Source organism: Dermacentor silvarum, chromosome 3, assembly GCF_013339745.2.
Source record: "Dermacentor silvarum isolate Dsil-2018 chromosome 3, BIME_Dsil_1.4, whole genome shotgun sequence".
NCBI lineage: Eukaryota > Metazoa > Arthropoda > Arachnida > Ixodida > Ixodidae > Dermacentor > Dermacentor silvarum.
The window spans coordinates 234,935,449-234,949,872 of record NC_051156.1 but is presented as its reverse complement, the minus strand read 5'-3'; the positions used below and the strand labels follow the sequence as shown (position 1 = coordinate 234,949,872).

The 14,424-nt window shown below is 49.3% G+C and overlaps 1 protein-coding gene and 1 long non-coding RNA gene across 2 annotated transcripts; both read right to left on the bottom strand.

Annotated features, from left to right (window-relative positions):
* Positions 1-3,631: 3,631 nt before the first annotated feature.
* On the bottom strand, positions 3,632-6,549 carry LOC125944175 (uncharacterized). The gene is made up of 2 exons (XR_007466183.1): positions 6,382-6,549; positions 3,632-3,807 (listed from the first exon to the last, which is right to left on the bottom strand). It is a non-coding gene; the product is annotated as an uncharacterized LOC125944175 (long non-coding RNA).
* A 5,556-nt stretch (positions 6,550-12,105) lies between these two features.
* On the bottom strand, positions 12,106-13,865 carry LOC119445276 (motility hub protein FimV-like). Its single transcript, XM_037709593.1, has 2 exons — positions 13,668-13,865; positions 12,106-12,564 (listed from the first exon to the last, which is right to left on the bottom strand). Exons 1-2 carry the CDS (start codon positions 13,863-13,865, stop codon positions 12,106-12,108), a joined length of 657 nt encoding a protein of 218 aa, XP_037565521.1.
* Between the last annotated feature and the right edge of the window lie 559 nt (positions 13,866-14,424).

The window sequence follows — 14,424 nt, the reverse complement described above, 5'->3', positions numbered from 1 at the left end:
TGGCTGTTGGATTCCTTTAGCTAAAGCAAGGCAAGTGTTTGCTCTCCCCCCCCCCCCCTAAAAATTCAACCCCCCACCCCCTGGCAGAGATTCTGGGTGCGCCACTGAGCCCAGATGTGTTCTCAGTCTGCTTCGGTAGGAGTATAGTTACTAACACAGTGAATGATCATGAATCGGTGTGTTTTTAGAAAGTGCCTTAAATATGCAGCTGTGCATAATGCTATACTCTCTTCTAGCACTGGTTTCTTGACATGTGACTTCAAAAAATGAAGTCATCTACATGACCTATTACGAGACAGAATTGTCTAAGTTATTCAAAGGAAAAATCAACCTGGTGAAAGCTTCTTGAATGTTGCTGAGCAACACATACAAGTTAGGGAATGCTTTGGAAAGCCTGTGAGCTGGCTTTAATTCAAGTTGCATGCCTCAATGAAATATTGCATTGAGAATTATTTTATGCCGGTAAGTGCACACATATTTGTGTTTATTTCTGATGTTCTTCTTCGTTAATTACTTTCTTGGTTCAGTGCATATATTTATAAAGCAAGAGATACTGGCTTGTTTTTTCTTTGCATTAGCAAATTACAATATTCGTTTAACAGCACACCTAACATAAATGAGCACACTAAACGTTGATTGGCAAGCAAAACATGTACTTGTCTTTTGAATATCCCAGCTTATGTTTTAGTGTGTGCAGTTCGAACACGATTCTTGAGAAGCACTACTTGACTGTTACAAGTATGTGATGTACAATTACTCAGCACAGCCGACAGATCCAAACTATTGCAGACTGGTACTTACCACACAATGCAAATCTAATCATGCCTCAGGATTTTTTTTTATTTGCTTGGGTTGCCACACGGCATAATGTCAGTATGCCTCAGGATTGTAGAGGTGGATGCCGAGTACATATTAAGGAGGGGGGGGGGGGGGCTTTGGCATGAACACTGGTAAAGGAAGTATTATTTGTAGGGGTGGAAGAATATTTGAAGTTTTGGATATGAATCGAACGTTACATGCTAACTATTCGTATTCTAAAATAATCAACTATTCAGCATTTTTGATTAAATAAAACTAGCCAAATACTTCGCAGTAACCGACCGTTAAAGTTGTTACTGTTCACCATCTGCTAACAAAGTATCCCAAATTATCACAAGTGAAACAACAAAAGTTTTCGAAGCAATGCAGAAACAGAATTGGTAATGCAAACTGTGTTTTTGATTTCATGATGGAAGGCTACATGACAACTCCTGATTTTTGAATATAGCCTATCATTTATTTTTATTGACAGTCTGAACATGTAAATTTTTTATAACCGGTGATTTTTTTCTTGCAACCTGTCCTTTTACATGTCTTTACAGCAAAATAGTCCTTCTGCAGCTTTTGTCTTCCGTTTTTTTTTTCTGCCACAACCATTTATTTAGTACTTTTTTACAGCTAGTCATACAGCAGCTATTTATTCTTAGAACTCTTGTTTGCCACCAGGCTCTAAAGATCTTGAGAGGTGTTTGTGCAGTTTTTTAAATCACAATTAGTGAACTTGTGTTCACTAATCCTAATCTTCCCTGATAGTTAGCAGTATTTTTCTTTTTTTTTGTAGTCAGTACAAGCACGGTGCTTAATTATATCAAGATAAATAAGCCTGCTGTAAATGTATTCATCTGTATTCGACTATTCGACACTTACTATTCCCATTAGAAAAAATTTACATTTGCCAACCTCTAATTATTTGCATTGAAGTAGTGAAGAGTTTGACGAAGGCTCGTCTGGTCTGGTCGAAAGAGGCATGGTAAGTAGTTTAAACACAAATCATGAAAATGAAAAATTAGAGATGGTTCAACTGGAGCTTTGTTCACAATCATGGCTCTCAGGTAGGAGCTAAAACATTTATAACATTTTTTTTTGTGGTTGGCATTTGATTTTCAATTGATTATTATAATTAATTGCATTCATCTAGTCCTAAAGAAGAGGCAATGAAATTGGAGTACTACTCTGAATTTAGTTTCTATTGCCAAGTTTTTTTTTTATGTAACTTTATTCACCACACAGGTACAACTGATACATATTCATTCCTTCAAGGACATCACCACTAGTGGAGGGTGTTATTCTGCGCTTGCACAATTATTTTCAGAGATTTCCAGCAAATATGTAGTCCTCATAAACAGTACCTAAATAATTTTAGCCTATGTGGTTATTCATTAACCATGTTAATGGATAGTTACCTTCCGGTTAACCTCCCTGCCTTTCGCATCTCATTTATCTCTCTCTCTCTCTCATGTAGTCTTCATCAACTACCGACACGACGCGGCCTTGGCAAACTTGTGAGCTCACAAATTTGAGCATGCAGTAACCCCCCTCCATATTTGTCTTGATAAAGGCTTCTCCTTTGGTGCTACTCTGGATCTGCCCTGTTTCCTGTGATTACCACCATGGGCTTCAAGGCAGACAACCTCAGGAAAACGTTTCATGCACAAACGTGGCTCTTTCCCACTTTTGCTGATAAAGACGGATATTGAAAGCAAGGGTGCCATACCAGGCATGTTGGTCACAGACAGAAATGCGGGGAGGGGGGGGGGGTGTTCTGAAAGTATTCATCTAGTGGACACATCCATTTCATCTGTTGCTGAAACGTTGATTGACTGGGGCACCTGTCTCCCTCTCACGTGTGCCCCAGCCCAGCCAATCAGAACTTAAGCAGCAGTTGAAATGGTTATGTCCATTTGGTTGACACTTGCAGAATACACCCCCTGTGCTCTGTCCTATCTTTCTGCCCTTCCCCATGTAATTTACTCAGTAAACTACTTGTTCATATGTTGGTTACCTTAATCAATGTTCAAATAGCTCAACGTTTAAATAGGTATGTACAAGTAAGGCACTATAAACCCAAGCAGTTAGGTTGGTGATTGCCACCATACAGACTCAACCAATGGCTTCACTGTAGCTTTCCATGGTAACTTTACTGCACTTTGAACGTAGAGAAGGTGGAATATAAAAATAGACTAGCATTTCTCTAATGTGCATCACCCCCTCCACTTTGTGTTGTTACAATCAGTATATTCAACCCAAACGAAGTCCCAACAAAAAGGAATTGTGACACTAATTTCATTTCACTGCCTCATTTTTAGAGGTGTAGCAAGATTCTTTAATTGCATTACCAGTTGTTACTCAGGTTTCAGCTATCAAGGCCTTATGGCACGTTTGGACGTTACCTGAACTGAGTAAACGGCACAGATTGCATAATTTCTCAATACATTTGCACAGCTTCCTTCACCTTTGGTTTTGAATTAAAGCCAGCATTTCTCTTGTGACCATCTTTAAAGAGCTTGCAGTAATTTATACCTAACATAAAAGATGGGTGCTTTGTAGTGCTAGCATGCTGTCCTAGAGTATATTGTTGTATGGAAAATGTGCCGACACACAAGCCCGACAAATGCCACATCAAGCATTGGTGTTTGCTACTCCACCCTGTGTTTCAATTTTACAGCATGTGCACATTTTACCTGTGCACCAGTAAAAAGGGTCCAAAGCTCTTCCTGAAAACTTTCACAAGCACTTATCACAATCAATTCCCCATATAAGTGGTTTTGCTGAAGAGAACACAGGGATACAAGCATAATTAGACACTGAGGAATGTGGGTAGGAACACTTTATTTTCAGCACACATGTTTTTTTTTTTTTTTTGATGAACTGCTTCTATACTGGTGAAATCTGTGCTTTTAATAAAAGTACACCATGCTGCTTCACCACTCCATGCCAACTGCAAGTATCCTGTACCAGGAAGTCAAACCAAGACGTGGGATGTTCAGTCTGTCAAAAATAAAAACGAGTTTGAAACGTTGACGTGTGAAAAGTAAAGCACACTCAAGAAAAACAGCACAAGAACAAATCCAACGAATCAGAATTACATTTGAGAGCAAACATATAGTTTCTATGGCACAGTGAAGGAACCTTATTCCTCCGACTTTTTTTTTTTGTTGTTGTTGTTGTGAGAAAAGATGAAAGTGGACGTGTTCTATCCCATTTTGTGTATCTTTCACCTTTTCACACACAAAAAGATGTCTTAACGTGCCCAACTGTCTTTGCATATCCATTTCTCTGCTCTCACACCATAATACCTACAGTTAAAGGTTGTAGTAATGCTTAGCTTGAATGAACCAACACCAACTATGAGCACTGTGCTACTAAACATGGCAATGTAAGTCAAGTTCAAGCACAGCACATTCATGTGCTATATACGTGTGCTCTTGATTGTAGGTAAGATAAATAAAAGGAAGGCATGTTAATAAGAATGGTCCTTGATGTGCTATGCAGAAGTGCTCTCCTATTTGGACAGAAGTTAAGCGCAACCGCAATGAACAAGAAGACAACTTATACAGCATTTCAAATCTAGGGACTCAATGTGCTGGAGATTTTTCTGAATTCATGGTAAAAAATCTAGATGCTAAAGACGACACATATATAAACAGGTCTCTGCTCAAACTGGTAATGCCATGTGTAGCTTAGTTTTACAAAATGTGCCCTACCACTGGTCTCCCAAGCTGAGGCTGCAGTCCAGTTGCAACTGCAAATCACTCAATTATGTCTAGGGCACACTTGAGCAAAATGCAGACAAAAATTACTGCACCACTGAGAATGTACCAGAGGCTTCAACAAAGCAGCTGACAGCCTGCATGGACTGGAGCAAGAGAAGCGCATTTTGGGTCTAGGTGTGCACAGCTTGCAGTTGCTCCATGGACGCTATTTAATATATTTACATATTTCACTTACTTGTTGGTTTCAGACAAGAAATATAATGTATTTTGTATCCTTTCCACTGTTAAATACTCAAACCCAGGATACCACAGGTCTGTTTCTGGCATCTGATTTCTTCTCAGAAAACTACCCCTCTAAAAAAATTTCACAGGTACTTAACCCCAACCTCTCTTGAGTAGAGCCTGGTTTTTTAACATGACAAGGTCACTAATTACACAGTGACTCCTTGCGATGTGATGTACGTAAGCACTTTAAAAGGAAAGGAAAATTTAATAGCAGTATGACAGGTACACAACAAAGCAAAGTGCCTGTTTTCACCCACGTATTCAATGTTTGCTTGTCTACTGGCGTTTACCCTACAAAAATGCAACAGGCGAAGCTGACTGCACTGTTTAAATCAGGGGACAGAAATGACATGTCAAATTATCGGCCGGTGTCAGTGCTCCCTGTCATTTCAAAAGGCTTAGAGAATGTTATCTGTAAAAGAGTTGTGTCATCACCAATAGCCAACAAAAGTTGTCGAAACGTCATCCTGGCGCAAAAATGAGCTTTGTTGAGACTAGAACGTTGAGACTGGTAGGGTTCGTCGCTGGCTGAAACCCTACACTCCCGATTCGCGTGACCCCTACCCACTATCGGTATGCTTCACCGCAATACACAAACTGCGGTGATATAACAGTGGTCGAACAGGCTGGTGCAAACGTTTCGACAAGAGAGCTTGCCTTAACCAGCTTTTCTTGGCAGTTTTCATATATGTGAGTACACCTGCCAATACACTTATTACGCTCCTGGGCGCGCGTAATGTGATGGGCGAAGGCGAGTGCGCGCGTACATAGTTAAGGAACATATACATGTCCCGTGATAGCGGCCCCTTTTCACTTTTGGTATGCTTCACTGCAATAATTTTTGGGTAAGCTTCACCGCGTAACACGTCTACTGCGGCGAAGCTGACTTTAGAAAGCCGATTCATTCAACGCATCTTACGAGGCAGGTCCGCTTATCACGCTTGGCAACGTTTGAACACCACACTTACTACATTAATTTCTTTAGTTATTTTAATTGTATTGTCACCGTGATCCTGCAGCCCGCAGTAGCAGGCTGATACTGCGTCATAATCGTTCCAACTGCATCAGGACAGCGTGTAGCTGGTAAGCGTGCATGCAACAGGCACGGCGGCATTGGCTGTTGTTGGGAAACTTCCGAGACGCTCTTTCGCGCAGTAATGCCATTTGTCTTATTAAAAAGAATGCAGGTGGTGATTAAATGAAATGCAGCAAAGCTGTAGAAAAGCAGTAGCAAAGCTGTTCGACCATCTCGCGCAAAAACGCGATTCAACACGATCTGGCGGAACAGCTCACCATGCCAGGATTTTCTTGCGTCCTCGTTTTTTCACGCATCATTCACTGAACCACACTACTGGATGGTTCTGTACACGTACTAACGATCCTGACGGAGGATCAGCTTTATAGCTTTATATGGGATGCCACGGCCCATTCCACGGGCCGGCTGCAATTTGACGCGGCCACGAGGCAAAATATGCGCGCAAGATAACTGACGGCAACACATCAAGCAGCTGACAGCCCCAACCTTTTATTACATGCATATAGAGTGGAAAAATGGATTACTTACTCTGTAAGAAGGCACGGAATACGGACCGCTTCACAACGCGACCGGCCCCGAAAAACAGCCGCCATGAAAATAAACGGACGTGACATCATTGGTTATAGCGGACGTGACGTCATGGGTCGCACCAAACGTTTTGGGCACCTTTTGTTTGCTGCGACCGGGTCGCAGGAATGCCGGTCTATAAAAAAAGTAGCGACACTCTCCTCCTCCCCCTTCCCTCCTCCTCGTTTCTCCTCTCTATCGCGCTCCTTTTTCGACCGTTGCGCCGCCTACTCCGCTTGAAACACGTGCACTTGCTTATCTTTCACCGCTGATCAGAATCGACGATCGCCGACTGTGTTCGTCGCTATCGCCGTCCTCCTCGCCAGTCGGTAGACGCTTCTCGGGCGAAAATGGCGATGGAGCGTGATCGTAAACAAACGCAGCCAGCGGCCGGGGGCTCGACGGTCCACGTGATGCCATTAGGCCAATACCGACGCGGCGTCGGCCTCGGACAGGCTGTGCGAGGAGGCGGCGGCATTCTTCAAAGCGTGACGCTACTTTTATATATAGGGGTTTCAGACCGGTGGGGGAGAGAAAAATCCGAAAGTAGGGCAGCCAGTTCGCGGCTCATTTTCCAGGCATTGTCTTTATAGGAGGCGTTGCCTAAATATAGGACACCAGGGCTCAATGGTTCTTAAGGGCCCTGAATAAGTTAAATGTACAGTGAGGACGCTGTTGCTTGTAACAGCTTCCGATTGCATGTGTTATTATTCCCAAGGCGGTAAGTCAGCCTGAACTTCTGTATTCAGTGGAATGGGGACTCCTATAGTAATAAGTATGTGTATCAAGGACCCAAATATGTTTGCTGCACTATAGGAAGTGTGCGTGTTGGAGGTAGAAGACAATGACGATGAAAAGCAGGATATACAGTTTGCTTTTGCAGGCTAGCGGAGCAGTAATTGCTGCACAGTAGACGAAGAATTTGCCATATACGGTGAAAATACATCTGACAAAGTGACTGTCAAGTAAATGGAAGCCATTCAAGTGCAATAATGAAGGAAGTGGGCGTGCCGGAGGTAGATGACGATGAAAACCAGGATACACATGTCCGGAACCAAGGGGTCGCATCGGAGCGCCAGAAGAGGACCAGCGCAGCATGCTTTTATAACAGACTAGCGCGTGCCATGCTTACGCATCGACCACGCGCCGATCAACTTTATTTTCGTCTTCTTTTGCAGCCGGCACTAAGGCGCCGGCCGAGAGCGCCGACCTTAGCATCGCCGCGTTGCGGCGTCGGTGGGCGCTACACACAGTTTGCTTTTGCAGGCTTGAGGAGCAGTAATTGTTTCACAATGGACGAATATTTGGCCATCTATGACGAAAATACATCCAATAAAGCGACTATCAAGTAGATGGAGGCCTTTCAAGTGCAATGATGATGGACGTCTGCGTGTTGGAGGTAGAAGAGGATGACGACGAAAAGCAGTATATTGTTTGCTTTTGCAGGCTTGGGGAGCAATAATTTCTGTACAGTAGAAGAATTGACTATCTATGACGAAAACACATCCGGCAAAGCAACTATCAAAGATGGAGGCCATTCAAGTGCAATGATGAGCCATGTATAACCAGCACGAATAATATTTTTGATGCCTCTGATGCAAAAGAACCACTGTCAAATCATCATCATACAAGTTTTTATACACTTAAATGTGTGATACAGCCGAGAATAATATACAATTTCAAAATACTTCATCTTGCTCTTTACAACCACTCAGCCCTGGTGTCCTATAGGACATGACGCCATATCTTATGCTGATGTGGTACTCCGAATAAATTAAATATTTTTGCATTTCTTAGGCCGTAATAAATCAATACAAAACGAAGAAAAAATTCTCTGCACGTTAAAAAAAGTTGTCGCAGTTTCACCTGAAAGGCGAAGCATCGATTGCGATAGCAAATTTGAAGAGAGCTATACGGAGTAACGATAGCAGCTTTATCACCTGTATAAACTTGGACATGCAGCAGCACCGGCAACACGCAGAACTGTTGTCGACGCCGCCGGCGTTTTGCCCGCGTTCGCTCAAAATGCGTGCGGCGTTGGTGACTGTTGCCGGTGGTGGTGGTGGAGAAACATTTAATCAGAAAATTACAGAGAGTTGCTCTACAGAAGCACTTGGGTGGTCTCCCTATTCCGGAAGTCCACTGGAAATGATCGCCGCTCGGGCGCGGGCCACCAGGGAGCGTTGAGCGTCCAGGGTAGAGCAGCCAAGCAGGAACTCCTCCCAAGCCTCTCTTGTGGGTAGGGGGAAGGGGGATGAAAAAGGAAGGGGTATAGAGGGGCATACTGCCATCATGTGATAGGTGTCGGCCAGGACCCCACAATGCGCACAGTAGCCGTGTATACCCGGCATGAAATGCTGGGCGGCCGCAGGACACAAGAAGGTGTTAGTCTGCAAGCGTCTCAGAAGTCTTTCATCCGCTTTAGAGAGGCCCCGTGCAGGGTCTGGGTAAAGGCGGCGTGAGCTGCGATAATGCTCTAGAATTGCGCGGTACTGCGTAAGAGCTGAGGTGTCTGGGGTAGACGCAGAGTCGGAGGTGGTAACGGCCCGGGAGGGAGAGACGCAGGCAGCGGCATGCGCCGCTTCGTTACCGGGGAGACCCGCGTGGCCAGGAGACCAGACGATGCGGATGGAGTGAGGCTCAAAGCGCCATGAGGCCGCCCGAAGAAGGTGGGCGGCCAGAGGAGCTATGGTACCCTGGAGGTATCGGGAACAGGCGTAGCGCGAGTCCGTGATAATGACCCTTGAGGTCGGGTGAGAGGCGGCCAAAGCGATGGCCACCTCTTCGGCCTGTGTTGTGTCCGGTGAGCGGAAAGAGAGGCCATCAATGTGGTGGCCCTCGGAGATCACTGCGGCCGTAAAGTGTCCGGAGGGAGTTGGTCCCGAGACATCTACATAGAAGACGCCAGGAGAATTGGAGTACCGAGTGTGAAGAGAGTGTGCTCGGGCTAGGCGTCTGCCTGTGTGTTGAGTGGGATCCATGTTGCGAGGAAGAGGTTCAACCCAAAGTTTGTGCCGCCATAGCTCCGGGACGGAAGCAGGGGGAAGTGGGGTAGAGATCGGGTTCAGTGAGAGCCTATCCAGAAGGCGGCGCCCAGGAGTCGTCTGAGACAGGCGATTGACTTGGTTGACGAGATGGGCCTCCCGCAACTCGTCATACGAGTTGTGTACTCCCAAGGCCGCAAAGCGGCGATTGGAGGTAGCAATGGGAAGGTCTAGTGCTCGCTTGTGAACCGAGCGGAGCAGTGCGTCCAGCTGGTTCTCGTGGTGGCGACGCAAGCGAAGGTAGGGAGTGGCGTAAAGGACTCTGCTGGTCACAAACGCTTGAGCCAAGCGGAGGGAGTGCCAGCCGCGGAGGCCGCCACGTTTGGTGGAGACCCGCCGAATCATACGGCTAACCTGCTCGCTAGTGCGTCGAAGACGGGCAATGGTAGAACCAGGGTTGAGAGTAGAGGAGATGTGGAGGCCTAATATGCGAATTTCTGAGACGACCTGTATCGGGCCAGACGGGAGATATATCTGAGGTGGCGGTAGAGGTGAGATTGAGAGAAGAGATGATTTGGTAGGGGAACATTCCAGGCCACATGATGAGGCATAGGTGTCCACAATAAGTGCCGCGCGCTGCATGCGGTCTTCAATTTGTGCGGGGGAGCCCGAGTTGGTCCAGATGGTAATGTCATCTGCGTATAGAGCGTGGTGTGTGTCCTCTACCTGGGCGAGGAGCGAAGGAAGTTGGAGCATGGCTAGATTGAAGAGGAGCGGTGAGAGGACCGCTCCCTGTGGTGTACCCCGGGTGCCTAGTGGGTACGGACCGTGTTCTGCAGAGTCGATGCGGATGAAGGCGGTGCGATGTGAGAGGAATGCACAGATGTACCTGAAAGCTCTAGATCCGCAATTCGTGGTGCTAAGGTTGGTAAGGATACTACTGTGTTTGACATTGTCGAAGGCGCCTCGGAGATCGAGGGCCAGAACGGCTTTGTCATTGCGGCGCATAGTATTAGGTACAATGATGTCGTGCTGGAGTTGGAGAAGGACGTCCTGTGCCGACAGATGTGAGCGAAACCCAAACATCGAGTCAGCAAAGACGCCTTTCCTTTCCAGATATGCGGAGAGACGGTCGCGGACCATGGTCTCCATGAGTTTGCCCGCACAGGAGGTGAGCGAGATGGGGCGCAATGCCTCAATGCTGACGGGCTTACCGGGTTTGGGAATGAATGTGACCACCGAAGTGGTCCATTCCGCGGGGAGGGGTTCTCCCTCCCATACTGTGTTGATTAAATGTAAGAGCGAGAGGTATGCTGAGTCGGGAAGGTTGGCCAGGAGAGTGACCGTAATACCATCCCGGCCTGGGGCAGTACCTCGCTTCATTTTGGCCAGCGCCGCCCGAAGATCGGGAAGCGTGAAGGGGGCGTCGAGTTCGGGGTTGGGGAGCCCGGAGTAGACGTACTCCGGGCCCTTGGGGTCGACGGTACGACACAGATAGCGGTCGCAGAGGTCGTTCGCGAGTTGGCTCGTTGGGCCCTGGTAGGCATAGTAGGCGCGACGAAGTTGGCGTTGTGTTTCCCCGCGGGTAGTGGAAGGATCCAGAAGGCTCCTAAAGAGTCGCCACGTACTCTTGGAGCTCATCTGACCTGCTGCCTTCATGCAGGTATCGACCCAATTTGTGTCCGCAAGCTGTGCAGAGTAGTCAGCTGCTTCCGCGGTAAGCGCCTGTATGCGGGAGCGAAGCTTACGATTTAGCTTGTATCGTCGCCATCGGCGGGTAAGGCTGTGGCGTGCCTCCCAAAGGTGGAGGAGGTGGGGATCTACTGCGGGGGCTGAGGTGGAGGTACAAATGCATCGGGTGTATGATTGATGTGTGTGGAGGGCGTATGATGCCCATGCCTGGTAGTCCTGCGGGGATGGGAGCAGGGGGAAAGGCGTGGTGCGAAAAGCTGACCAGTCCGTGATGCGGGCTGGGCCCCGGATTTGGCGCATTTTCTGCGTCGGGAAGGCAATCCGAAGCAGGAAATGATCACTGTCAAGAGTGTCTTCGAGGTTCTCCCACGTAACATGTCTAATGTTTCGTGTGAGCGAGAGGTCCGGGCAGGTATCGCGTGTCACTGAATTTCCCAGGCGTGTGGGATGCGCTGGGTCGGTGAGCAGCGTGAAACCGAGAGTAGAGATAAGCTCCTTAAGCTTGCGGCCCCGAGCCTTTTCATAGTGGTACCCCCAGTGTGGGCTAGGAGCATTGAAGTCTCCAACCACCACAAGGGGTTGCCGAGCCGCCGCTTGGAGAGCCGATAGAAGAGTTCCGCGAAAGTGACCCGTTGAAGGTGCGGGGGACAGTACACGTTGAGAATATGGATTGACTGGGCCCCGCGCTTCTGGGGAAGAACGGAGATCATGCAGTAATCATAGGGAAGGTCAAGGTCTAGATCGACCTGAACAGCCGTATATGATTTGTGAACGAGGAGACTGGTGGTGGTGCCGCCTATATAGGAGCAGTAGCCTGAAAGGGTAGGGTTTGGACCGGCTTCTTGGAGGGCAAGAACGGAAGGGAGAGAGCCCCGAGATTGAAGGAAGAGGAGAAGATGCGAGCGCTTTCGCCTGTTCCCGAAGCCCCTGGAGTTCCACTGGATGATTTCGAATTGAGATGATGGCGAAGGTGTAGATGAAGGAGTCGCCATGATGAAAATCCAAAATTTTATGGGTCATCCTCCATGCCCTGCCCCTGGCCTTGCGGAGCAGGAAGGGGGATGGAAGCCGGGTTGAGGGCCGGGGAAGAGGAACCGGCAACTTTGCGTCGACGCGGGGCAGAGCTGCTGCTCGTGGAGGCCGAGCGCGAGCGAGATGATCTGGTGCGGAACTGGGTGAGAGCCCAGGCCTGAACCGCCTGAACCACCTCAGCTACAATGTATTGTACATTAATGGTGGAAATTTGGTAGAGGACTACATTTTCTAGACGAGTAATACGGTCCTCGAGCGGCAGGGTGTGGTCTATAGAAAGAGGGCTCTGAGGTGCCCCCGTAACTGGTTGAGCAGCCGGCGCCGTGGACGAAGCCGGGGGAGCGGGGGGAGTACGCGGGGTGGGCGTAGCGCGAGGGCTAGGCTGAGGGTCGACGGGTTTAACAACTGGGGCGGCAGTGGGGGGTCCTGCCGGTTTCTGTTGTTGCAGTTGGAAAGTTGCCACCTGCTTAGTGAGAGCTGCGATTTGCCGCTGAAGAAGAGCGTTCTGTTTTCGTAGAGCGGAGAGCTCTAGAGAAGGAGGGGGGGAGGGAGGGAGAGGCTGAGGAGCAGTAATCCCTGCCCAGCTGCTCACCTGAGGTGGCGCCACGACAAGCGGCGGGTAGTGCACTGAGGTGGTCGGCGGTGGGTTCGCCGGGGTCTGGAGACGTGATCCAGGCTTGGGTTGGGAAGCCGCTCGCGTGCCCGGTGACGGGGGTGCAGGTGGCTTCGAGGTCGATGGTGGTGTAGGTTTCCGATATTTCCTGGACATCCCCGAGCGCCGGTTTCATGCGGGCCGGAGCAGAGAAGGCATGTCGGGTTACATTCGTGTTCAGCTAGGCCTTCCGAAGTCACTTGGACTTGAGTGCCACAGCGGGTACAGCGACCGGGAGTGGGTCGCGGGCAGGCCGAGGGTCGATGCCCAATGGTGCCGCAGAGGGAACAGGCCGGGATTGTCTTCTTGTACGGGCGCACGTAGGCCACGACACTGTGGTAGAAGATGAAGCGGGGGAGCTTCGTGCCCTCGAAGGTCACCACCGCTGCAGTAGAGTCACCGAGTTTGCGGACCGCCAGGATAGCGCCTTGCGACCATTCTAGTTCTGATTTGATGCGCTGTGGGGTTTCAGCCGGGTTGATGGTGATGACACCCCGGCAGATTTCCCCGGACGCCTTGGCATGGCCCCGAAAAGGGAGCTGCTGGTCTCCCACCGGCAACTAGGATGTCCCCAAGTAGGCGCTGCGCCATAGGTAACGAGGTGACACTGCACACGAGAACGTTTTGGTCCCACACTGGCCACACGTGGAAAGAGGTGGACGAGTGTTCTCCCAGGTATGCACGAATCGCGTCGCCGGCACGATCGGACGGGAGGACCGACTTGAGCTCAAAAGGAGCGCGAGGCTTCAGCACGACGATGTAGTCGTCACGGGAGAGACGAGGAGTATGGCGGGGTCGCCACTTGGGTTGACTGCCTCAGGCGGGGAAGGTGGTGCGGTGCGCGTTCCGTCTGGAGAGCGGCGCGTGGACGAGCCGGAGGCAGTCACCTGTGGCAGGGTGGCGGCGCGCGACCCTTGGCCCTTGGGCGGAGCCGCGGCCTGGGATTGCTTCCGTTGCCAGAGTTTCACCATGTCGGCTAAATACTCGTGCTCCGAGGGCATGGCTTGGTCCGAGGAGGTGGTCTCCATCGTCACGACCCGAAGTGAGGTCGGGTCATAACCCGTAACCGTGGTGGCGTCCGCCATCACGCCGGGAAAACCCGGGCGATGCGAAGCTAGGCCTAACGGAACGTCAAGCCTGGCGGGGATACAGTGTACTTCTAGTACACTGTAGCGGGGAGCCGTCGTGGAGATCAAACACGCAGAAGTTGCCGAAAAATGGGCCCACCTGGGCGCGGGTGGTATCCGGGTGAAGCAGAGAACTTGGCGGTGACGATGAGTCCAGAATTTTGGGACACTGGCGTGAAGCACCGCAATAATCGGTGATTATTGACGGAGCCGATGCGGAGAGCGTCCGCCGTCTTCGAGCGCCACCCGCGTTCCAGCCCTTCAGGGAGCACGGCGCAGAACGCGCGTTCGCTCTCCGCCGTGCGTTCGCTCCCCGTGAAAGCGCGCGTCCCTCACGCCCTTTCACTCGCACGTACAGCATACGGCAACCTTTCCCTTTCCCTCAAGAACCACTTATCATCGGCGACGATTTCATCGCCGTTGACGTCTTACGGAACCTCACTGTGATGGCGACGCCGACGCCAGAAATACGCTTGGGAGTGTCCATATGTTTGCTATCACAATAAAAATGACGCAG

Coding starts and splice junctions, on each gene's coding strand:
- LOC119445276 (XM_037709593.1), bottom strand. CDS start 13,865: ATGGCGGACGCCACCACGGTTACGGGTTATGACCCGACCTCACTTCGG. Junction 12,565..13,667: donor GCGCCGCCACCCTGCCACAG/GTGACTGCCTCC, acceptor CTGCAACAACAG/AAACCGGCAGGACCCCCCAC.